The sequence below is a fragment of the Pseudorasbora parva genome, chromosome 20 (assembly GCF_024679245.1).
Source record: "Pseudorasbora parva isolate DD20220531a chromosome 20, ASM2467924v1, whole genome shotgun sequence".
Taxonomy (NCBI): domain Eukaryota; kingdom Metazoa; phylum Chordata; class Actinopteri; order Cypriniformes; family Gobionidae; genus Pseudorasbora; species Pseudorasbora parva.
Window position 1 is genome coordinate 20,091,515 of NC_090191.1, and position 25,352 is coordinate 20,116,866.

The following is a 25,352-nucleotide window of genomic DNA, read 5'->3' on the forward strand; positions in this document are numbered from 1 at the left end:
CCAAGCAGAGGATGAGCAAGTGGGTGGTCGAGGCCATCTCACTTGCTTATGAGGCGGCCGGGCAGCCGTCTCCACTGGCTGTCCGGGCGCACTCAACCAGGGGTATGGCTGCTTCAAAAGCACTCTTGTCGGGGGCTTCCCTCCACGATATCTGCAACGCGGCCGGATGGTCATCTCCGTTAACCTTCGTCAGGTTCTATGAACTAGACCTGGCATCTACAGTTGGGGCACAGGTTCTCTCGTAACCGTGTGCGCTTCGGCTTCACACATACGAGACACTTGGTCCTATGGCGATGTGGGTATAAGCGTTCTCACAGCGTTTCGACGCAGCTCGAGTTCCCCGAAAGGGAACGTCTCAGGTTACGTATGTAACCCTAGTTCCCTGAGGGAACGAGACGCTGCGTCGCTCTGCCATACTCCCGGCGTGTCCGTGATCACTTACTTCAGGCTTTATCAGAAGTTAGTTCCTGTTTGTTTTCACGGACGCTTTATAGCTTCCGTTCGATGACGTCATCACGCCGACGATCGATCTTTTTTCCGATGGAATGGTTCTACAGGCGCTTCACGACGCATTAACGCAGAGGCGTTCTCACAGCGTTTCGACGCAGTGTCTCGTTCCCTCAGGGAACTAGGGTTACATACGTAACCTGAGACGTTCTTTTGAACTTTTCTATTCATCATATAATCCTGAAAATATACCATGCTTTCCACAAAAATAAAAAGCAGCACAACTGTTTTCAACATTGTAGAATTATTAAAAATGTTACGTGCACACCAAATAACTTATGATTTCAGGAGCATATGAAACTGTAAGCTGGAATAATGACAGCGAAAAACTCAGCTGTCATCAATAAATTATATATATATATATATATATATATATATATATATATATATATATATATATATATATATGAATGGAAAAGGGCACCAGAGTTGAAAAAGTTTGGAATACACTGGAATTTTACAATATTCTGCTTCTTTAAGTAAGTAAAAATCTTACCGAAGATGCTCCCCAACGTAAGCCTGCGCCTGCCCACCCTTTCAACCAACCAAACGCCCAGCAGCGTAAACAGAAAATTTGTGAACGCTGTTACAGTCACTAGCCAGATGGCCAACTTGTCGTCACGTACTCCTGACATCTGCAGAATGGTGGCGCTGTAGTACCTACAGATAAGACGCAAAGAGAACATAGGGTCTTTTTTTTTGGAATTCAGATTGCAACTGGTTATTTTTCATGTACAGATTTAGATCTGATAGAAAAGCATGATTATGTGAATGGAATACAATCGCATTTCATTGTGGGTGTTATTCTTCAGAAATAGGGAGAGTAGTGTGCCATTTTGAACATAGCCGACACTTCAGTTCCTGCTTCCTCTCTGACCGAGCCAGCCAATCAGTTCCACTTTGCCTTCAGCCAATGAGATCGTGGCCTTGCAATCAACTCATCCACCACTTTCTGGCTGATGTCATCTCATCCTTTTCAGTTTAAACGGTCTTCTTTTTTTCCCCCAAGCATACTTACAACTAATTGCCTCTCGTTATGATTTTGAGGACTTTAAATCCTTCAAATATAACTTTCATCAACATGAGCAAGGGACAAAAGGAATTTTAGCTGTCACTGTTACCTAAATCAATAGTTGTGCATGAATGTGTTTTAAATCCCCTTTATCACTAAAAACCTGTATTTTTCAGTAATTAAGCATGCACTCAAAAACAGACACGTGACAAAAACGCCTGTGACATCAGCACATGAGCACTGCATAATGAATGGAAGGTTAAGCCAGAGAGCGACACTCAAGCAACAAAGAAACAAAGGATTGAAGCAGGAAAACATTTATTAATCCAAAGTAAAATACCATCTTCCTTCTCTTTCTCTCTCACAAGCATTCACAAGGGATTTGCATTATTATATGCTGCCATAGTCTTACATGCCAACTCACACAGAAATAGCTAATCCAAAAATGAAAATTCTTTCACCTATTTATCCTCATGTAATTATAAACTTCATTTTTCTGTGAAACACCAAACAAGAAGGTTTGCAGAATGATCACGCTTCTCCAAGCAGTCCAGTACAAAGTGAATGGTGACCAAGATGTATTTCTACCAAAGACGTACTACTATTGCTATGAACCTGAGAAACAAGGGTTCATAGCAATGTATAGTGGCTCATGTCACAGTCTAAATAAAAGGCAATCGCCAATTGGTAAAGTCATTGCATCCAGTGATTTGTACTCGAGACTCGGGCTCGAGACCATATTTTGATGGTCTCGGTCTTGTCATGGACTCGTGTGCATTTGTTTTTTTTTTTTTTGTAATTTAGTGTTTTTTTTTTATTTTTGAACAAGCATATAGTACATTTTGCAATACAGGAAAGAGAACTTATTCTCCACCCCCCCACCCCCCAACCCGTAGCACTCAGGACTTGGACGGATAGACAAAATCTTCAGTACAGTCACGGTACAAATATACACACCCATACAGAAGAAGGGAGAGGGAAGAAAAAAAGGACTTGTGTGCATTTGGACTCGGAATTGACTCGTACTCGAACATGTTAGGACTTATTTCCAAGTCTACTCGAGTCCCATTCAAAATATTCATATTACTCTATGTTTAGAGTACATATTACTCTAATATTTTTCTGTTAATAATTGATGTTTGAGACTTCCAATGATGTGTGGTTTTCTTAAGCGCAACTGCACGTGACTAACGCAAAGGTAGCAGGACTCAGGTCAGGAAGGACCATGTGGAACAAGCCTCTAGCTCTTAACCATGTTTGGAAATGTCTGCTACATCATCTGTTATTCAGTTTGCATTAGAGCCACAAAGATTTCAAATGTAGTAAGACTCTAAAAAAACAAAAACATTCTGCGATGAGTAAATTCTGCGGTACATCAATTACCGAAACAACGTCCAATTTTCATCGACTTGTGGAGCGAAAGCACAAAGATTAAGAACTAATAATATTTGAATGGGATCGTGTTTTCCAGAAAGTCACATTGCTGCTCCATTATTTGTCTCAACTTTTAATTTTACTATATTTACTGTTTACAAAGTAGGACAAAAGTGTCACAGAGAAATCCAAACCTTGTTTAATTAATAATAAAAGGAGCATCTCCACCAAAAATGTCTAAGGTCGCCCACCCTCTCTTCCTCCAGCACACTTCTGAAACACATAGACATACAAATCCATATTAAACTTTGGCTCGTGCCTTTTGGCTTGTTTCTGTCGAAGGTCAAAATCACGGCACAATCATTTATATATATATATATATAGAAATATATACCAAGGCCGAGACCAGCTCTCTCTGGTATCGGTCTCGACTTGGACTCAACCCTTTTTGAACTTGGTCTCGACTCGGACTCGGACTCGACCCTCTCTAAACTCGGACTCAACTCGGACTCGACCCTCTCTAAACTCTGACTCAACTCGGACTCGACCTTCTCTGAACTCGGACTCAATTCGGACTCAACCCTCTCTAAACTCTGACTCAACTCGGACTCGACCCTCTCTGAACTCGGACTTAACTCGGACTCGACCCTCTCTAAACTCTGACTCAACTCGGACTCGACCCTCTCTGAACTCGGACTCAACTCGGACTCGACCCTCTCTGCACTCGGACTTGAATGAGCTGGTCCCGACTTCGAAACTGATTGCATCAGTTTAGCACACACAGTGCTTAAATCTTAACCTACCCAACCCAATTTTCACCACAATTTGTGGACATTTTACAAAGGGGCTAATTCGCATGAATTTGTAGGACCTCACTCATGATTTGGTCAATTCGTATCATAGAAGGGCATAGGTCCTTACCCTGTCCCTAAAACCTACCCATCACTGCAGTATATAGACAGATCATACAAATACGTACATACGACTGAGGTCGTATGAATTTGTATGCATTAGCCACCTCATACAAATACACACACATTGGTCGTGAGATGGTGTTGACTACACCACACCCTAGCCTTAACCTTCGTCTATAGCATTGGAAACACATCCTGACAGATAGCATTACTGTTTGTCATGACTGGATCCAAATCACGGCAGTTGATTGAGAGACTTGTGTTATAAGAAACAACATTTGTTGGACTGTTTGTGTCAGAATTTATTGCTGATTGAAATTAAATTGTTATTTATTTTGGAAAGCAGTTTTCGAGGTTTCGCTACTTCCCGATTGAAATATATTTACAGCTTGCAAAATAGCTGTTCAGAGGCATTGCAATTATGGTCACAGAGTGAACTGATTTTTTATTGAAAGGGAGTTGATGTTGACAAATGGACCTAGTTTACTGGTCAAGCTCTAAAAATTTGTCAGTAAGCCCAAGTGGTTTTGTTTGTCATGTGTTTTATTTAATCATGAGATGCCAGATTCCTGTATGTGCTAATTCAAATCACATTATTGAGATTCAAGGGCTATATTAGATTAGAAATTTGTAAGTAAATATGAGGTTAAATTTCGACCTGTTCCTTGTTGAGATTTGCCCTCATTTGCTTTCAAAAACTTGGACATTCTGCTAAACAATTATGTGTCTTAAACTCTGTGGACCCTGTACAAGGTCCAGAATGACATCGTCATGTATATACTTTCAATTTTAAATGTCTGTGGAGGAGCTATGACGTCATATGTGGTACCATTTTAGACAAAGTAATGTATTTACACTAAATTAATCTGGTACCATTTCCGCCTGGATTTGGCCTACCCAAATTAAAAAGCCTCCCATACACACATACAGGGGTCTAAGTTCAAAATTGTGGTGCCATTTTACTGCAGGAAACCGTTTGAAGGGGTCATCCCTTCAGACTCATTTGAATAAATCTTGCATACAACATGACACAGACAAACTTCTTTTTTCCGCTATTTTCTGGAATTTAGTGGAAACAGCCCAAACTGTCTGCATGAACCTAGAGCACACAGGGCCTGAGTTGCACTTAGTTCCACTGTATGTGTGTATGGGAAGCTTTTTAATTTGGGTAGGCCAAATCCAGGCGGAAATCCCCAAAAATGGTTCCGGAGTTTAAGCGGCTAAAGGTGAGCAAATTACACAACGAGATCTTGCAGGGAATGTCTACTAGCTTGAAGCACCGCAAATGACTAAATCAACTCTCCCTATGCTGTCAAAACACTTACCCGTACATATTTGTATAAATGCACATTTTGCAATAAACTTAAAGTATAATGTTTGTACAGATAAAATACATATTTTTATATATTTAAATAAATATTTAAATTATAAATTATATTGAATTTTTTGTATTATTTAAATAGTTTCTCCATTTTCAATTTGACTATGCAATACTTCATGAGATTAAAGTTTTTTTTCTCCCTACTAAAGCTATATGAAAATATTGTCCCTGGGTTTAATTTTAGAAATCTGTAGTGGACACCATTGCTAGTTTCAACCTGACATGGTTATAATTTTCGGACATGCCCTAAGTGCGCCGCGTGCTTTAGACTACACGCTCAGATTGTTAAAATAGGGCCCTGATTGTCCAGTGTTACTTCTACTATATCTAAGGGGAAAAAAAACAAGATACAGAGATTGTATGATCAAAAAAAAAAAGAGAAAAGAAACAATGCTTTCGGTTTTCCCACTGAAAATCCTCTCTCAGTGTGCTGAAAGTACACACTCTGCTCAGAGAATGCTGATAAGAAGAGCTGCTGTGAAAGCACACATTTGGGGTGTCTATTGTTTGGTCTACTGTGACCACTTTAAACTAGAAACCATGTTTAATTAGGCAGAGTTTTAGGACAGGCTGAGTCTGTGCTCAGATTCAGCAATGAGACTTAAAAAATGTCAGACCACAGTTGCAATGGTTTCCTGAAGGAATGGTTTACTAAACATTGCTTTTTTTATGTCATGTTACTTTTTTAGGCTTTTTTTATTTATTTAATCGTTTTATTATCCAAATAGGCTATAACTTTTTCTTAATTTATTTAGATTTCGAAACATTTAACCATATACTTCAATATTTTAATGATGCCCACTTGGATACAGGTTATTCAATTAGCAATGTAATGCTTGTTAATTCTGTCCGACCAGTTTCTTTAGATTTCAAAACATTTAACCATATACTAATGCTTATTTCAATCTTATATTGATGCCCGCTTGGATACTGGTTATTACATTGTAATGCTTGTTAATTCTGTCCGACCAGTAAACACCTGTACACAGACCTTCAGCATCCGCCAGATTGTGTGGACTTACATTGCTGTAATTATTTCCATTAATGCAACTGTTCAAACCATGACGTCAAAGGGTCTCAGCTGTGAGATGGTGAGCATTTAACCGACCACTTATTAAAAAAGGTCATTTTGGCAGCTTTTCCGAATTTAACAGGAATTAATTCCTACTTTCATGAGGACTGGGCTACCTTTGAGCTTTTGGACGGATTTCACACGCGCATCTTGTTTGCCTGGAGTTTCAGAGGAGATTTATCACGTTCGCCATTTCTCTGTTTGTAGAATTCCCTTTGTGTGTGTGTGTGTGTCTGTGTGTGTTTGTCTGTGTGTGTGTGTGTGTGTGTGTGCGTGCGTGCGTGCGTGCGTGCGTGTGTGTGTGTTCAAAAGGGTTCTGTCTTGATCCCTAAAAGCTTCCTGGCTCCATTCCATTGGGTTGATTAAAATGTGAAGCCTTTGGTTGCCCTCAGCAAGGGTCTTCTTAGAAAAAAAAAAAAAACCCTCATTCACTAATTGTCTCTTCTATTGGCCACACATAAGCCGGATAAAAAGAAGAAACAGCAGGTACATTAATGTAGTACAAAGACAGAGAGATGAGGTATTGTTTGTGGTAATAGTAGTGTCAAAGGTCAGAAAATGAGAAGAATGGCGTCTAAGCTACTGATTGTTCACGCAGGGGCAGATAAGAGATGTCTTATTTCCAGCACATCACGGCAGGGTTTTTTTTTTCTTCCCTTGTTTCATAATACAGTGCTTCTGGCAGTGGATTTGTTCAAAGAACCTACACTGTAGCTCTACTGGTCTCCAAGTGCCTAACACTATCTTATGCTCTTAAATTATGTTAAAATTGGAAAATGTAAACTAAGGACTCTAAGTATTATGTGCATACACTGTAAAATGATTTTTCGAAGTTGTAAATAAAACAAAAATGTTTCAAAAGTAATTAGGGACCCCCTTTATACTAGCTGTCTCTAACTACTATGTACTAACATTTGTAAGTACATAGTAGTTAAGGCCACCTGATCTAAAGTGGGACCCAATATTTTATTATTTCTATTATATAACTATATAGCTATTAAGATAGTTATATAATTAATATAAATTGTGTAATTTATATAACTATTATCAAATTTTTTGTTGTTGTTGTTTTTTTCAGTGTATGCTTTTAAACTAAAACCGATACACTCATAATGTGTGGAAATACTCCAACTACTAAAGATTAGGATTATATACATATTTATAACATTGATTTATCACAAAATACGTATGCTAATTTCAACAACAGTCCATCACGATCAGCTGAATTAGAAACACTCTGTTTCTTGGTTTTTAAAGCTTATGTAAGCTGAATCATTGATGCCGATAGTTACAAGATTCTCAGTGAAGCTGAAAAATAGAAAAAAAAACAAGACAGATTGACCTTCAGAATTATGAAAGCGCTAACGAAGTCACGGCTTTGTGTTATCTATAGAGCCGTTAACTTCCCTGCTAACGCCTTGACACACGAATGAACACAAAGATAGGCTTTGAGTAGGAAATGGCAAAAGCCATGGACTCAAGCCAAGGTGTAAGATGGATTCTTGTCTGAAAATAGCAACTGTTTGAAGAGCTCTCGGACATAACCCTGCATGGCAAATTCACCCCAGACTACTCGATGTGAGTCAAGGAATCAACAGAGATGTCAGATGGTGTGTGAGGGATGGGGGAGGGTGGTGGCGTGGATAGAAGAGGTAATTGCTGAGTGTTTGGATGAGATAAAGACTGGTGTGGTCACCGTCTAGACTGGATCTCATTTGAAAGGGCCATGTCAAGAAGAATCATATTATTATTTTTTATCCTTTGAGGAGTATCTTTATTCGCTTCCTCTCTTTGAGAATCTAAAAACTAAGCTGCAACATTGACTCCATCTGATGTCAGAGAGATGAATATATTTGAGCATGCAGATGAAACTGTACTAAAAGACTCTAAAAGAGACGCTTATGAGTTTTTAAAAACAGAGCAATTTTGATTTTTTATTAATAACCACTTCTTTTTACTCAAAATGAAAATGGGTTAGTGAATCACACATACTTAAAATAATTTGGAGTAGATTCCTAATTAATCTGACTCACTTAATGAACTGCAAGTCATTAATTTTGCCATGCCTGTCTCCGTGAACCAAGAAACGATTGTGATGAATGTTTAATTTAGTTTTAAATGCTCGTAAAACCTAAACCAGTCTTTAGTGTAACCGTTAAGGAAATAGAATCGTTTAGAGGAATTGCAAATAATAAGAGTAGTTAAATGGCTTACAATGTCCAACCCTTACAGTGAGGTAAAACATTTTTTTGTAATCTTACTAGGGAAGGAAGATTGAAGTTGGAAGGTGCAAAATACCTATTTTCACAACTGACTAGTCTGTCTTATGACAGCACCATGTGTACCAGACTCAGATAAAACAAGATATATGGGATACATGGATGCTAAGCTTAGCCCTCCAGTTGGGTAACCACTATTCAAATACTAACAGTGGTGGAAAAAGTACTAACAATTTTTACTTAGGTAAAAGTATTACTACTTAAAAAAATATTTACTTAAGTACAATGGTGAGAGCAGGGGAGGAACCGGCGAAACAGAGCGACCGATGGACCAGTGCAACATTGCAGGCCTGGAAGCCTAGCGCTGAGCTGCTGGCTCACCGGACTGGGGCGGTGACATGGACCCGGATGGCCGGAACGACGATGTGGTGAGTGAGGCCGACGGGGAGGCTGGAGGAAGCGAGGAGCATGCTGACGCCGTAGGGGCCAGTCCCGAGGCATAGGCTGTGCGTCGCCGCTGGTGGTCGACCTGGAGTGACGATGGAGCCCAGCGGAGTTTCTGGGCAGACGGGCCGTGGAGGCGATGAAGGAGCTGTGAGCCGAGGCGATGGTGACGGGCTGACGGGCCGAGATGGAGAGATCGGCCTGGAGGCCTGAGGTGTAGTTTGGGCCTCAACCGCTAACTGAGCTGGTGGCAGGGAAGCCCAAGGTGCGGATGAGCCGCACGGAATGAGTGCAGACGGATCCAGGGGGCTTGTCGTGACCAGCAATGGAGACCGGATCAAGAGAGGCATGGAAAGATTTCCAGACGGGACTGGCGAAGAAGATGATGCTGATGATAGGGTCGGGACTAGGGTGGGAAAATGATCCGCGGACCACAGATCGATCAGGTCTTAGTCCGCTCCTGGCGTTGGACTGACTTGCCTGCGTCAACTTCGGGGCCTTCGTGTCCTCCAGCTCTAGAATAACCTCTGTGAGCCGTCGCTCCGGATAGTCAGTCCAAATACAGGCCAGGTAGTCCAAATACGGCCGGCTCTCTAGACGAGGAAGCAGTTGCAACAGGGGTGAGCCCATCTTCTTTATTACTCACTTGGAGTGGAGGGTAAGTTATTCTGTCACGTGCTTCGGGAGTAGTAAGCGCACAACGCAGGAGATGAGGGTACAACCCAGAATTTACTTCAAAAGGACAAAGAATGTTCACTACAGTGTGTACAACCAACAATAACCGACGAGGGACTGAACAGAACAGAGTATAAATACACTGGGTAATGGAGGGAACTAATAAGACACAGGTGGATATAAATTAATCAGAAACAAATGAGCACAGATGAAGACACGACAGAACATAATTGTTACAGTACGAGTAAATAAGTAATATGCTGAAAAAATACTCAAGTTACAAATTACTTTAGTATTAATTTTCTATTTTTAGCCAAAATTAGGCTATGTGAGCAATATAGCTAAACACTTTCATGTAGTTTCTGATTCATTCATACTGGTGGCCCTCGCACAAGAGGTCCACAAGTAAGAGATTCATACAGAATATTTTAATAGAAGTATTAATAATATTTAACAGAAGTATTCAACTTATGATGTTCCAGGAAATCCCTTATGACATCATATATGGCTACAGCTGAATAGCATGCATGATAGAGACGTTTCTGATTAAACATGAAGACAATAAACACAAGACTGCAATGATATATCTGTGATTCCAAACCATACATTTTCAAACCGTACTGGGTATTTCATAGTGATGGAAAGTTGACTCCAAAAGAGTTGATTCTTCAACTCTGAATAGCCCCAGAGTTGGGGTCGACTCAAGCACAGGGACTTAATAAATCCTTATCTTGAACAAAATAAGCAAGCTGGCATTCTGTGCAATCTATTTATTTTATTTAAAATATATATAAATGTAACTTACATCTGTGTACTTGCTATAGTATGTAAAAAGGAGTCTATTATTTAATCTGGAAGTAAAGCAAAATAACAGAAAAATGATAATTTTCCGCAGATGCCGTCTGCAATTTATAGCAAAAAAAAGAAGAAAATAAATAGCAGTTATTTATTCTCAAATGTATTCAGTAAAAAAAGTTATTGCTCCAACACCTGTGTGACATCATTTCTGACAATACGGTTTCTGGAAAAGCTAGTTGATTTCTTCAATGATTCTATATCTTACTATGGTGGTTAAGCAGCGAGTTACATTGGTATACAGAAAACACACCCCTGACTCATTTCTTATTGGACCAGCTCGGTGTGGAACTTTGTATCATTACCACAGACTTTAAAAGGAAGCTGTCATTGAAGGAGGTGCAATTACAAACTGTACAGCAAACCTAAAGTAAATATTGTATGAACAGCAAACCTATAAGTAAATGTTGAACAAAGATGTTAGTCAATCATAACAGAAATTATTAATTTAGCTCTAAAGTTCATAAACAAAGGCTGCAAAAGGGTAAATCAAAACTGAATAAAAAAAATAATTTGTTCAATTTATATAGCACTTTTCAAGGCATTCAAAGTGCTTTACATTGAGGAGGGGAATCTCCTCAAACCACCACCAATGTGCAGCATCCACCTGGATGAGGCGACGGCAGCCATATTGCGCCAGAACTCTTACCACACACCAGCTGATTGGTGGAGAGGAGACAGAGTGATGAAGCCAAACAGGATATGGGGATGATTAGGAGGCCATGATAGACATAGGGCCAATGGGCAAATTTGGCAAGGATGCTGGGGTTACACCCCTACTCTTTTTCTGAAGGACATCCTGGGATTTTTAACGACCACAGAGAGTCAAGAATTCGATTTAACGTCTCATCTGAAGGACGGTGCTCTTTGTCAGTATAGTGTCCCCATCGCTATACTGGGGTGTTAGGACCCACACAGACCACAGGGTGAGCACCCCCTGCTGGCCTCACTAACACCTCTACCAGCAGCAACCTTGTTCCCTTTTAGTCAGTCACGTTCAACGCACGTCGGAACTGACCGACGAATTGGAATCAGATCCCGATTCGTCCGTCAGTTCCGACGTACATCTCCGTTCCCTCCTTCAGGGAAAGAGGGTTACATATGTAACCGAGACGTTTTCCCAGTTGGTCTTCCATCCAGGTACTAACCAGGCTCAGCCCTGCTTAGCTTCAGTAGGAAACCAGTCTTAGGCTACAGGGTGTGTGGCTGCTGGGTCCGATAATGCACAAAATAAAACCTTTTCACAATTGGTGTTTATGATGGGATTAGTTTAATTGTTACTACAGTATATTATAATGTTTACATGTCAAGAAAATCATTTATAAGACATGAGTTGTGTTAAAACCCCCTATAGTCCATAAATATGGAAGTGCACAAAGATACCAGATATCGGACACTCTCAAATACACAGTGTTCTCTCGTAAGAGACTCCCACTGGTCGGCAGACTGCCTCATTCACTCTAGGCGAAGGTACAAACACCACACACTGACATTTAAGTTATGAGGCTTTTTCAAAGGTCTTTCTGCTGCCACACTCCACCGAGAGAGAAAAGTGAGAGTTCAACAGCCATTTGTCTTTCTTGTACACACTAAGGCCTCAGAGGCAGCATTATAATGACTGAAACCCCAACAACACCAACACTGGGTCGTGATTTCACAAAACGCCACAATGCCTATGTGTGTGTGTGTGTGTGTGTGTGTGTGTGTGTGTGTGTGTGTGTGTGTGTGTGTGTGTGTGTGTGTGTGTGTGTGTGTGTGTGTGATTAATTACACAGTAGGTATAATCACACATCACCAAAAAGCTGGTGTCAGCCCTGTTTCAGAGCAACAACTGTATTCTATAACTGAACTGACAATTTAAATATTCAGGGCTCACCCACAAAGGTAGACCCATGTATATGGAACTGAAATAGACAAGCTGTCTATCGAAGGTCTTAATGTTTAATGTTTTTAACCCAAGCTGCTCTCATCAGTTTTGTTGTCTGGGTGGATTCCAAATGCAGTGCTCTGCCCTTGTGTTATAGATGAGACCAGATTATTAAAATACGAGTACTGAGTAAGTAGAGACCGAATCAAGACTGAGGCCAGATAAGGGCTGAGTATGAGTCAAGACAGAGTTGAAGAGGGTCAGGTTCGAGTCAAGACAAAGTCCAAATGACTCCATGGAAATATGGTCTTGGAGTTTGTGACAAAATTGAGTCACGCCCTTGTGAACAAGTATGATGTTGAGTACTACAATGCTGCTCTACACACAAGTGTTATTTGTACATTTTTTTGTACAAGCTGTTGTATGAACAGAACAACAGGATTTGTGTCAAGCAAGGTAAAAATGAGCAGGCGAGAGTGGATCTAAATGCTAGGAAGTTTAATACAAAAATTATAAAAGGAAAAAGGAAAACACAAGGGAACTAGGTGCTAGGAAGTTTAATACAAAAATTATAAAAGGAAAAAGGAAAACACAAGGGAACTAGGCAAACTCATACAAAGACGGACAAACCACAAGTGAAATATAAGCATTATCACCAATATATGATATATTAGGAATGCAGGAATAGATATTGTGTTGGTTCCCCTTTTGCTGCTAAATCAGTCTTGACCCATCAAGGCATGGAATCCACTTGACCCCTGAAGGTGTACTGTAGTATCTGGCCCCACGATGTTAGCAGCAGATCCTTTAAGTCCTGTAAGCTGTGGTAGGGCTTCCATGGATCAGACTTGTTTGTTCAGCACATCCCACATATTCTTGATTGGATTGGGATTTGGAGGCCAAGTCAACACCACAAACTCATTATTGTGCTCCTCAAACCATACCTGAACCATTTTTGCTTTGTGGCAGGGTGCTGTACCCTGCTGAAAGAGGCCACGGCCACCAGGGAATACCGTTTCTATAAAAAGGTGTCTGTAACAATGCTTGGGAAGTGGTACGTATCAAAGTAGCATCCACATGGATGGCAGGACCCAAGCTTTCACAATAGAACATTTCCTAAAGCATTACACTGCCTCCGCCGGCTTGCCTTCTTGCTATAGTGCATCCTGGTGCCATGTCTTCCCCAGCAACGTACATGCACCCAGCCAACCACATGATATAAAAGAAAATGTAATTCATCAGACCAGGTCACCGTCTTCCATTGCTCTTTAGTCCAGTTCTGATGCTCATGTGCATCAGAGTTCTGTCAGGACCAGCATTAACTTAGCAATTTGAGTTACAGTAGAGTTTTGATCAGACCACACAGGCCAGCCTTCACTCCCCATGTGCTTAGATGAGCCTTGACTGCTCATGGCGCTGTCGCCGGTTCACCACTGTTCCTTCCTTGCACCACTTTTAATAGGTACTGACTAGGGATGCCACAATACTCAAAACAATATTGAACCGTTCGGTACGGCATTCGCGGTTCAATACGCGCTGGTGAATTGCGTTTTTTACGGTTTTGCCTTTAATTCATTATTTCGATTTCTCTCCGGGCCCCGCCCTTTCTCAGCCTTCACCCGTTAGATCCACGTGGTACTGCAGTTATCTTCCTCCGAGGAGGTTGATGTCTGCAGTATCGACACGGGGGTTGAAGATTCGCCACTTCAAACCCCCGCGAGTGAGGAGCTAGTGGAGGTTCTGAGCAGGGCTGTGGCTAGATTAATTATTGAATGGCCAAATGAACAGCAGGAGCGCGCCTCAGTAAACAGCAGGCTTGATGAGCGCTTTCTGCCAGCCCATTCTGCTCAGCCTCCACGGCGGAGCCTGCCGTTTTTCGCGGATCTCCACACCGAGGTGTCGAGATCGTGGAAGCGGCCCATGTCATCTCGTGTTTTCAGCCCCCACACAGCGGTATATAGTAATATCTCGGGGTTGAAAAGACATTGTTATGGTTCGATGCCGAGGGTGGAAGAGACGCTCGTGAGCCATCTCTCTCCCGATTCGGCATCGGCCATTAAGGCTCCCGCTTTGCCCACTAAGCCATTAAAATCAACATTTGCTTTAGTGGGTAAAGCATACTCGGCAGCAGGTCAGGCCGCCGCATCTCTGCATACAATGGCTATTATGCAGGCATACCAGGCTGAAGGACCTGGGGGAAAGTGATGAGATCGGGGCTGATATAGTACGTGAGCTCTGATCCTCGGCAGATTTAGCCCTCCGTGCCACTAAGGAGATGGCCAGATGTATTGGCCGTTCTATGGCAGCCCTGGAGGCCACGGAGAGGCATCTTTGGTTAAATCTGACCGAGATCAAGGAGAAGGACAAAACATTTCTGCTTGATGCACCGCTGTCTCCTGAGGGCTTGTTCGGTGACGCCATTACTACCGTCACTGACAGGTTCCAGGAGGCCAAAAAGCAGGCAGCGGCGCCGAAGCAGTTCCTTCCCCAAAAACCCCAGGCCTCATCTGCTTCTGTGAGAGAGCAGCAGATGCCGAGTGCTAGCTCCTCCCATCGAGCGCAGCAAAAACAGAGTGTCGCCACCCGCACACCCTCGTAGAAAGGATGAGGTGGTGGGCAGCGCTCTCAGGCGCAGCCTTCTAGAGGTAGGACTGATCTGAGGACAGTCATTATCTCGAAGAAGGCTGCGTCGAAAAAGTCCTGACGCCTGTGTGGTCAGGACGGTGAGGTTGGTCCAGAGTGCAGATGGTGCAGAGTACATCAGAGGCCAGCCTCAAAAGGCTGGTACCCTTAGTAGATTTTGCGGCAGAGTGGGAGAATATGCCAAATATTACTCGGTGGGTCCTGCAGTTTATAAAAAAGGGGTATGCCATGTAGTTCAGATGGCGTCCACCTCCTTTCAACGGGGTTCTGCCCACGGTGGTGGGCCCCGAGCAGGCTCTGGTCATGACTCTAAACTCAGATATCTAAAACAGATATTTCTAAACTCATCCTTTCCAATCACCCTACTACCTGTCCACTTGATCCTATACCCACTCACCTCCTTCAGGCTATTTCTTCTTCAATCACTCCTGCACTCACTCACATTGTCAACACTTCTCTTCACACAGGAACCTTTCCCACAGCATTTAAGCAGGCTCGGGTAACCCCACTGCTTTAGAAACCCTCTCTTAATCCAGCACTTTTAGAAAACTACCGACCGGTATCCCTTCTGCCTTTCATTGCAAAGACCCTTGAGCGAGTTGTGTTCAATCAACTCTCTATGTTTCTTGAACGGGACAACCTCCTAGACAACAACCAATCCGGCTTCAAAAGCGGCCATTCGACTGAGACTGCCTTGCTCTCGGTAACTGAGGCACTGAGACTGGCAAAAGCAGCTTCCAAATCCTCAGTGCTCATTCTGCTGGATCTGTCTGCTGCTTTTGACACAGTTAACCACCAGATCCTCCTGTCAACACTTAAGAAGGCAGGGATCTCAGGAACTGCTCAGGTTCAGGTCTTACCTCTCTGGTAGGTCCTACAGGGTGTCATGGAGAGGTGTAGTGTCTAAGTCAAATCATCTAGCTACTGGGGTTCCCCAGGGCTCAGTGCTTGGACCACTTCTCTTCTCCATCTACATGTCATCATTAGGTTCTGTCATTCAGAAACACGGCTTCTCCTATCACTGCTATGCTGATGACACTCAACTCTACTTCTCATTTCAACCAGATGATCCTACAGTCAGTGTTCGTATCACTGCCTGTCTGACAGACATTTCTGACTGGATGAAAGAGCATCATCTTAAACTCAATCTTAAAAAGACAGAATTGCTTGTTTTCTCAACCAACCCAGCACTTCATCAAAATTTCTCCATTCAGCTTGGTTCATTGACCATATCTCCATCAAAGACAGCTAGAAACCTTGGAGTTGTGATTGATGACCAGTTAAACTTCACTGACCACATTACTGCAATGGCCCGGTCCTGCAGATTTGCTTTATACAACATTAGAAAGATTAGACCCTTCCTATCAGAACAGGCTGCACAACTCCTGGTTCAAGCTCTTGTTCTCTCCAGACTGGACTATTGTAATGCTCTTCTGGCTGGGCTTCCAGCATGCACTATCAAACCCTTGCAGCTGATCCAGAATGCAGCGGCGAGAGTGGTCTTTAATGAGCCGAAGAGAGCGCATGTTACGCCTCTCTTCATCAAACTGCACTGGTTGCCAGTGGCTGCTCGCATCAAACTCAAGGCACTAGTCCTTGCCTACAAAACAACCACTGGCTCTGCTCCAATATACCTAAACTCACTTGTTCAGACTTACACACCCTCCAGAAGCTTGCGTTCTGCGAGCGAGCGGCGCCTCGTAGTTCCATCCCAAAGAGGCATGAAATCGCTCTCACGGACATTTTCCTGGACCGTTCCCACCTGGTGGAATGACCTGCCAATCTCAATTCGTGCTGCCGAGTCTGTAGCCATTTTTAAAAAACATCTTAAGACACATCTTTTCCAATTGCACTTGACCAATACAGAATAGCACTTACTGATCACCACAGCAACGACCAAAAAGCGCACACTCCTGGATCATATCTACGTCTCTCATCCGGATTTGTGCCCTCAGGCGGGTGTGTTACATAACTATCATAATCCGGTGTACTGTATTTTGCGTACATGAGTTTTTGTTGTAGATGGCTATTGCTGCGCGTTTAGCTAGAATGCCATACAAAACCAACCCATTGGGCCACTGAATCTGCATTAACGACAACAGCTGGGGCAACAGCCTTAGTCCTAATGGGTTGTTATCATAGCTATCAAAATCCAGTGTTCGGCATTTTGCGTACGTGAGTTTTTGTTGTAGATGTCTATTTAAAAAAAAAAAAAAAAATGTGTACTGTGCTAATTATTTGAGATTTCTTACAGATCTTACAGGTTGTTGGCCTTGTCTGTTTCGTGGCTTCTATTACTCTCCCCTTTTTTGTAAGTCGATTTGGATAAAAGCGTTTGCTAAATGATTAAATGTAAATGTAATGACTCACGAAGTACAGACTCTCCTACGGAAAGAGGCGATAGAAATAGTCCCTCTGCCGGACAGAGAGTCAGGGTTTTACAGCCAGTACTTCATAGTGCCAAAGAAGGATGGGGGGCTGCGCCCTATTTTAGATCTTCGCGTCCTGAACCGCTCGGTGGCAAAACTCAAGTTCAGGATGCTCACACTCAAACAGATCAGTCGATTCTCTCTTCAGTCAAGGGGGTGAAGTTAGACCAGTCACTCACTGTAAAGCAGTTCCAGGGACTGTTAGGTCTGATGGAAGCAGCAGCCAACGTAATTCCTTGCGGCCTTTTGCACATGAGACCGTTACAGTGGTGGCTCAAGACCAATGGATATTCCCCGAGGGGAAACCCCTTTCGTGTAATCAAGGTCACACGGCGGTGTCTCCGCGCCTTGGTTATATGGAAGGACCCTTGGTTTCTGGCCCAAGGCCCTTCCCTGGGGCACCGTGTCAGCGTGCGTCTCTGACCACGGATGCCTCCCTGACGGGCTGGGGGGCGACCATGAGTGGTCGCTCGGCCCAGGGCCTGTGGCAAGAGGGCCAGCGTTTATGGCATATAAATTGTAAATAATGTAAATAAACACTTCCTGCCATATATCAGGGGCCGCCATGTGTTAGGTCGCACAGACAACACATTGGTGGTCGCCTACATCAACCATCAGGGGGGTCTGAGGTCTCGTATGCTATACAAACTGGCCTGTCAGATCCTCCTGTGGGCCCAAGGGAAACTGTGTTCGGTGAGGGCAGTTTACATCCTAGGGCACCTGAATGTGGAAGCAGACATCCTGTCGAGGCAGGGATCGAGGCCCGGGGAATGGAGACTCCACACCGAGGTGGTGGAGCTCCTAGGGGAAAAGTTCGGCAGGGCGCAGGTCGACCTGTTCGCTACTCAGGAGAATACACACTGCCATCTGTGGTTCTCCCTAGTGCAGCCAGCTTCTCTCGGACTGGATGCCATGGTGCAGGAGTGGCCGAGGCTGCTCCTGTACACTTTCCCCCCGATTGCTCTGCTTCCAGGAGTTCTAGAGAGGGTGCGCCGGGACGGGGCTCGTCTACTGCTGGTAGCCCCGTTTTGGCCGGCCCGAGCCTGGTTTTCAGACATAGTGTCTCTCTTCGACGGCTCTCCACTGGAGATTCCGCTCAGGAGGGACCTTCTCTCTCAGGCGGGTGGGGCCGTTCTGCACCCTCGCCCAGAGCTGTGGAAACTGTGGGCTTGGCCTCTGAGGGGGCCCAGCTCATAAGTTCTGGTCTCTCAACCGAGGTTGTTGAGACCATTCTACACTCTAGAGCTCCCTCCACGAGGAAACTTCATGCTTTAAAATGGAGACTCTTCACCTTATGGTGCAGAGATCGCCTGTGGGACCCAGTTAACTGCCCTGCGAGCGCGGTGCTGGAGTTCCTGCAGGAGAGATTCTCCTCCGGGCTAGCTCCCTCCACTCTAAAGGTGTATGTGGCGGCCCTAGCGGCCTACCAATCTCCTTTGGGTGGGGTGTCTTTGGGGCGACACCCTCTCATAACCCGTTTCCTCCGTGGTACGTTGAGGTTAAAACCTGCAGTACGCACCAGGGGGCCGGCCTGGGACTTGACTGTGGTCCTGCAAGGCTTGTCAGGGGCTCCCTTTGAGTTCCTCACCCTCAAAACTATATTTCTTCTGGCTATTTCCTCCTTGAAGAGAATAGGAGATCTGCAAGCCCTCTCTGTGGCACCCTCGTGCTTGGAATTTGCGCCCGGTATGGCTAAGGCCTTCCTCCACCCGAGGCCGGGCTATATTCCTAAGGTTCCATCCAATCCCATGAGACCTATTGTGCTCCAGGCCTTTTATCCTCCTCCGTTTGTGACGTCAGACCAGGAAATACTGAATCTGCTTTGCCCGGTTCGGGCGCTTGATACATATGTCCACAGAGCTGCCCTGTGGAGGAAGTCCGAACAATTGTTTGTGTGCTACGGGCCACCCTGGAGGGGGGGGTCCGGTGTCAAAGCAGAGGATGAGCAAGTGGGTGGTCAAGGCCATCTCACTCGCTTATGTGGCGGCTGGGCAGCCTCTCCTTTGGCTGGGCGGGCCGACTCTACCTGGGGTATGGCGTCCTCTCAGGCTCTCTTGGCAGGGGCCTCCCTGCAAGATGTATGTGATGCGGCATGGTGGTCTTCGCCTCATACTTTTGTCAGGCTCTACAAGCTAGTTATAAATTCTACTCCTGGGGCTCGGGTGGTCGCTCCGTAGACAATTCAACAGGCGGGCACCCGGCTCGTATGGGACATGGGTATTCTCGTTCCCAGAGTGGTGACGCAGCTCGAGTTCCTTGAACGGGAATGTCCCGGTTACGTCTGTAACCTTAGTTCCCGAAATAGGAACGAGACGCTGCGTCACCCGGCCATACTCCCCGCATGCCCCCTAGCGGCTTGTTTCAGGCCTTCTCAGAAGCTGCGGGCGTGTGTTTGCCGGCAGGCTTTATAGTTTCCGGGTCGATGACGTCACCCGCCTATGACCTTCCCTCTCTCCATTGGACTGATTACATAAGCGCTTCACGACGCAATCACTCAGAGGCGTTCTCAGGGCGGTGACGCAGCGTCTCGTTCCTATTCCGGGAACTAAGGTTACAGACGTAACGGGGACGATATATTTATTTTGTATTATACAATACACTGGGAATGTGTACAAGGGTTTTTTAAGTAAAGTTTTAAGTTTAAGTAAGGGTTTTCAAGTCTTTTAAGCAAAATAAAAAAAGAGTATTGCAATAAAACCTTTTTCTCCTTAACCTTTTTCTATTCCTGTCACCTAAGAATAGAATAGCAAAAAAAAAACTGAACCGAACCAAAAAAACGTGGTTAAAAACCGAGGTATGTATTGAACTGTGGACTAACTTTATTGTTGCATCCCTAGTACTGACCACTGCAGACTGGGAACACCCCACAAGAGCCACAGGTTTGGAGATGCTCTGACCCAGAGTCTAGTCATCACAATTTGAGTATTTGTGAGTAAATTATGGGATAATTAATGCATTAATGAGTTTCACAATATATCATGGCAAGAAACAAATAAGTTGTCATTTTAAATCTTAAGAAGAATGTTGTATTTAAAATATGGATTTTATTTCTTAAAATGACTTTAGTTTTCAGGCTTTTGGAAGGTCTAAAAATCCCCCTTTTTCCCCTATAAATGAGCATTCTGAAAGGGTTTTGCATACGGACTGACTCATTGAGCAACAGATTGCTTGTGCTGTTTGGTTGAATCTCAGACACCATCCATCTTCATGATAAACGTGATGCAACAGGAGTGAAGGGATGTAATGGAGAACAGGCTGAGAGCAGTTAGGGTACTGTGGACTTGTACTCAGCACTGAAGCCAGAGAAGAGAAAAACAGATGAGAGAGACAGACAGAGAAAGAGATAGAGAGAGAAACACTCCCATGGGTACTAACCTATTTCAATAATGAAAGGAATGAACATTGTTTTGTGCTCAGAAGGTATACGATATTACACACTGATCTGCACCTAAGAACAAGCATCAAACAGAAACAAAAATTAGGAGCTTGTGAATTTGATGATCATGGCAGAAGCAAATCGATTACAATATGTATTGATCACAATATATTGTAATAATGAATGTCATGAAAAAAATGGAAGTAACAGCAAATCTTTTCTTCCGTACTGTGACACATCCAAGTGTAACGGATTATCAAATAAGACACAAAAAATTAAGAGCGGAGATTTGGTTGTAACCATTGTTGAGTGGATTTTGAAATGTGGGTGTTAAACTTAAAAAATATATGCAAGTTTACAGTCAGTTGTGGAGGGGCAGAGTTTAAGCGAACTAGCTGAAATGATTGAATAAATCCTTCAGTTACTGGAGAGAAGAACTAAAATGAGTTAGGATATTTTTATTAAACATTCCAAAGTCAAAAAAACAAAGGATTCATCCATGAATCATTTACAAAAAGGTAACATGGATTTACAAAATAGAATTTCAACTTTAAGGGTAAGTAAATCTGAAGAGAAAACTCAACAATCCACAATGTGCCTCAAGCAAATAAGACTATGGCGCATTCTGAGCCTCATTTGAATCAAAAGGTTTGTTTGCGTTGAAGAAAAATGATGCAGACATAATAAAGACCGTATCCTAGCGCAAACTCTTAATTAATCAGGACAAACATCATTATCATTAGAAAAATAAGAGTCCAACTTCAGTATTTGACTGTTTATGATACAACTAGGTTGAGGTGACATTAATTTCTTAATTTATGTCAGGAGTGCAAAGAAATAGATCTGTATTTTTTAAAATATTTTGAATAGAATATCACCACTCATATGAATTCACTCACACCTGCTACGTTTTATTTGTGTTCACCTACATCCCCTACAGTGTCTATTAGGGCTCTTACTTCAAAAGTGCATGACCTTATTCTACATCCCTTAATCCTACCCAATACCTAAACTTAAATGCTACAAAAACTACCGTACTAACTATTAATAAGCAGTAAATTAGGAGTTTATTGAGGCAAAAGTCATAGTTAATTGTGAATGTGTTCACCATTTCCCCACACTAAAGTGTTACCATATATATATATATATATATATATATATATATATATATATATATATATATATATATATATATATATATATATATATATAAACATATATATATAAATTGTTGAACTATACTGATGGATTTTGCCACAAGGTCCATCAGTATAGTTCAACAATTTATAAATATTTATATAAAAAATATTTATGCTTTTGGAAAACACACCCCAAATCGGACTTTGCCGTTGTCAGAAAGCTCTTACCATTTTTTGTTGTCTGGTCAGTGAACAGACTGTGGGAGGTTCGCGGCTGGTAATTATGAATCATGCACAACTCCATACGAATCGAAAAACACAGCGCGCCAAAGACCAGTGGTGCCAGCACTGTCACAAACCCAAGGAACAAGTCATCGCGTGCCAGCAAGAACAAAAACAGGCTAACAGTGTATCACTTGAACCGATCTGTATTGCTGATGACCACTAGTGACTCTAATGAGCATCCGTCTTTATTAAAACACAGAGATTCCGGATTGTTCTGCCTGTTTCGGCAACAGGGATTAATCTAATCATTTCATCCAGGCACAGATGAGGCTCAGTTGCTATAGTGCACACGCATACATACAGCATGCTACCTCAGAAACAAACGACAACCCGAAATCATCAATACTAATTCCTCTACAACCATTGAGACTTCTTTAAATGGGAGCACTCTGGTATTAGCATGTAACGACAATGTTCTATACTAAATAACACATTAATTATCAATTAAGGCATGTGAATAATGGCTTGGGAGTGGAGTGAGAGAAAGCTGTTTGCAGGAAAGCAGACTTGTTCAATGTCTGATTGGAAGGAAGCATTAGCACAAGCTAATTACGCCGGCAGCACGGCCAGAGATTCAGCCTACACAGGGGTCTTGTCCATCAGGAGGGGCTGCTTGTCACTGATAAAGCAATTCTATTGTCTTTGTGTTCAGATATATTAAGCTGGTGGAGATGCTGCCTTTCTTTGTTAAAAAATTAGCTGTCCTTTTGTGGAGTTATATCGTCACTGTCAGGCGGAAAGCTTGTATCCTGTATCTTAAATCAGTAGACTACTATAGTGACCCTTTGAGCTTGTCTCTGGGTTTTGCAAATATTCAACTATTGAAAAGTATTAAAGGGTTAGTTCACCCAAAAATGAAAAATCTTTCAATAATTACTTACCCTTTTGTCGTTCGACACCCGTAAGACCTCTGTTCATCTTTGAAACACAAATGAAGATATTTTTGTTGAAATCCGATGGCTCAGACAGGCCTTCATTGACACAATGTCATTTCCTCTCTCAAGACCCATAAAAGGCACTAAAAACGTTGGTAATAAGTCCATCTCATTACAGCGTCTCTACAATAATTGTATGAAGCGATGAGAATATTTTTTGTGAGCAAAAAATAAATAAATAACGACTTCTATAGTGATGGGCCGATTTCAAACCAAAGATTCGAACGGTTATGAATCAGTGTATCGTTTCAGAATTCGGATCGTCAATGTCACGTGATTTCAGCAGTTTGGCGGTTTGACATACGATCCGAAACATGAATTGATACGCTGATTTATAACGGTTCGCCAATTTGTTTTTAAAATCGGCCCATCACTATGTAAGTTGTTATTTCGTTTTTTTGCGCACAAAAACTATTCCCGTTACTTAATAAAATGATTGTAGAGCCACTGTAGTGAGATGGGCTTTGTAATGATGTCTCTAGTGTCAAAGCCTTTCTGAGCCATCGGATTTCAAAAAATAATTTTTGTTATTTGTGTTCCGAAGATGAACGAAGGTCTTACGGGTTTCAAACTATATTAGGGTAAGTTATTAATGACATCATTTTCATTTTTGGGTGAACTAACCTTTTAAAGGTCGAAGCTTTGATTATGTTTACAGTGTGCAATATAATGTGAGTACATGATTTGCGTGTAAAAAAAACAGTATTTTTCACACAATTTACTGATCTGTACAGTGCTGTTTCCTCTGTCCTAAAAACGGCCTGATGATTTCCTTGTTCTAAGAAGTCCCTCCTTCAGAAACACGTAACGAGTTCTGATTGGGCCAGCGCTTCCCGTGTTGTGATTGGACAGCAGCTTAGCGCACTTTGCCCGGAAAGGTCCCACCTCTTACCATAACGGGGAGATGCAAGCGCTGAATGTGTGCTCTTCTCCACGTGAGAGAGCAACAAGACGGTTAGGAGGGTTAGTCAACAAACAGTTCTAGTGACATCATTCAAGCGAGGAAGAGCAGGGGTGTAGTCCAAACCGGCCGTTCGCTGTAGGCTTTGAAAGGGAACTTCTGTTAAATAAAATATCTCGCTTGGCATTGAACTTTGAGCTTTATAATTTTACAGGTATTATTTATGCTCCAACAGCAACATTTCACACTAACTAAAGTTTGAAAGATGGAAGAACGGGACCTTTAAAAGAGCTTGCGACTAAGCCATTGGATCCTCAAACTGTTGGTAAAACCTCACAAGTTTCTGTGGTAGATGATGTAATTACAGTGTAAGGGGCCGCCATTAGTGTAGCAGTGCAAGATTTGGATGTGTGCTTTTGCCTGAACTAAACCAATTTTTCAGACCGGCATACAATCGGCACATGTCCCCCAAGACATTTGCTCCATGAGAGGTATTGACTAATACTTCGTGCAGAGATTAAGCTTGACAGACAACATATCCCACAACAAGACTTCCTGTGTACAAAGGACTGACATCTGACAGTGCCGGAACGATTGAGGAGTAGGGGTCTGTGAGTAAATACGAAATAGCACATCAGGTTAAGCCTTACACTATTCATATATGTGTGTGTGTATGTGTGTGAGTGTACCTGTCAGTTTGAACTGCTATACTTTCTGTCTAAACCTGCTCTGAACAGATTGATTGACAGCGAAAGAAGGATAAGAACGAAGGTGTTTGATTGATTGAGAGTGTCATTTTAGGACCCATCTGTCATGACCTGTCGTCTTCCAAAATGACAGCTGAGAAAAAGTAAACACACAGTCACACGCACAATCCCCCCCCCCCCCTCCTCCCATAAACACTTCTCATTTTGCCATGAGGGGTTGCTTAGCAACAGCACACATTCCGAGATTGTTTACGATGCTTGAAAAATAGTCAGTGAATAAGGAGCGAAAAAAAGACAAGATATCACGAAGAGGAAATCACACTTTTGAAGGGTATCCATTCGGCTAAAAACGAGATTTAAAGGCACAGTCGCATAAACAACTTCTGCATTCTGAATCCATTGTGAAACTGTCCACTGTCCTCCTAGATGAATGAACATCGTTGTGTGCCATTTTTGAAAGGGGACATACATTTTGAAGGGGACATACTGTATTTAAATACCATATTTATATGGTTTTTTGTTCTTTAGAAAATTGAACTTTATAGACATACAATAAAATATTGAAACTGAACTGCAAAATGACATTTTGAAACAGCCATCACAACCATCAGCAGCAT

The 25,352-nt window shown here is 42.6% G+C and overlaps 1 protein-coding gene across 1 annotated transcript in view; it reads right to left on the minus strand.

The window, feature by feature from the left end:
* Nucleotides 1-25,352, minus strand: part of LOC137049760 (proton myo-inositol cotransporter) — a 99,811-nt gene that overhangs the window by 25,282 nt on the left and 49,177 nt on the right. Inside the window, exon 5 of the mRNA XM_067428402.1 lies at nt 1,004-1,167. Within this exon, the coding sequence (XP_067284503.1) occupies nt 1,004-1,167 (164 nt within the window). The remainder of the gene's footprint in view (nt 1-1,003; nt 1,168-25,352) is intronic.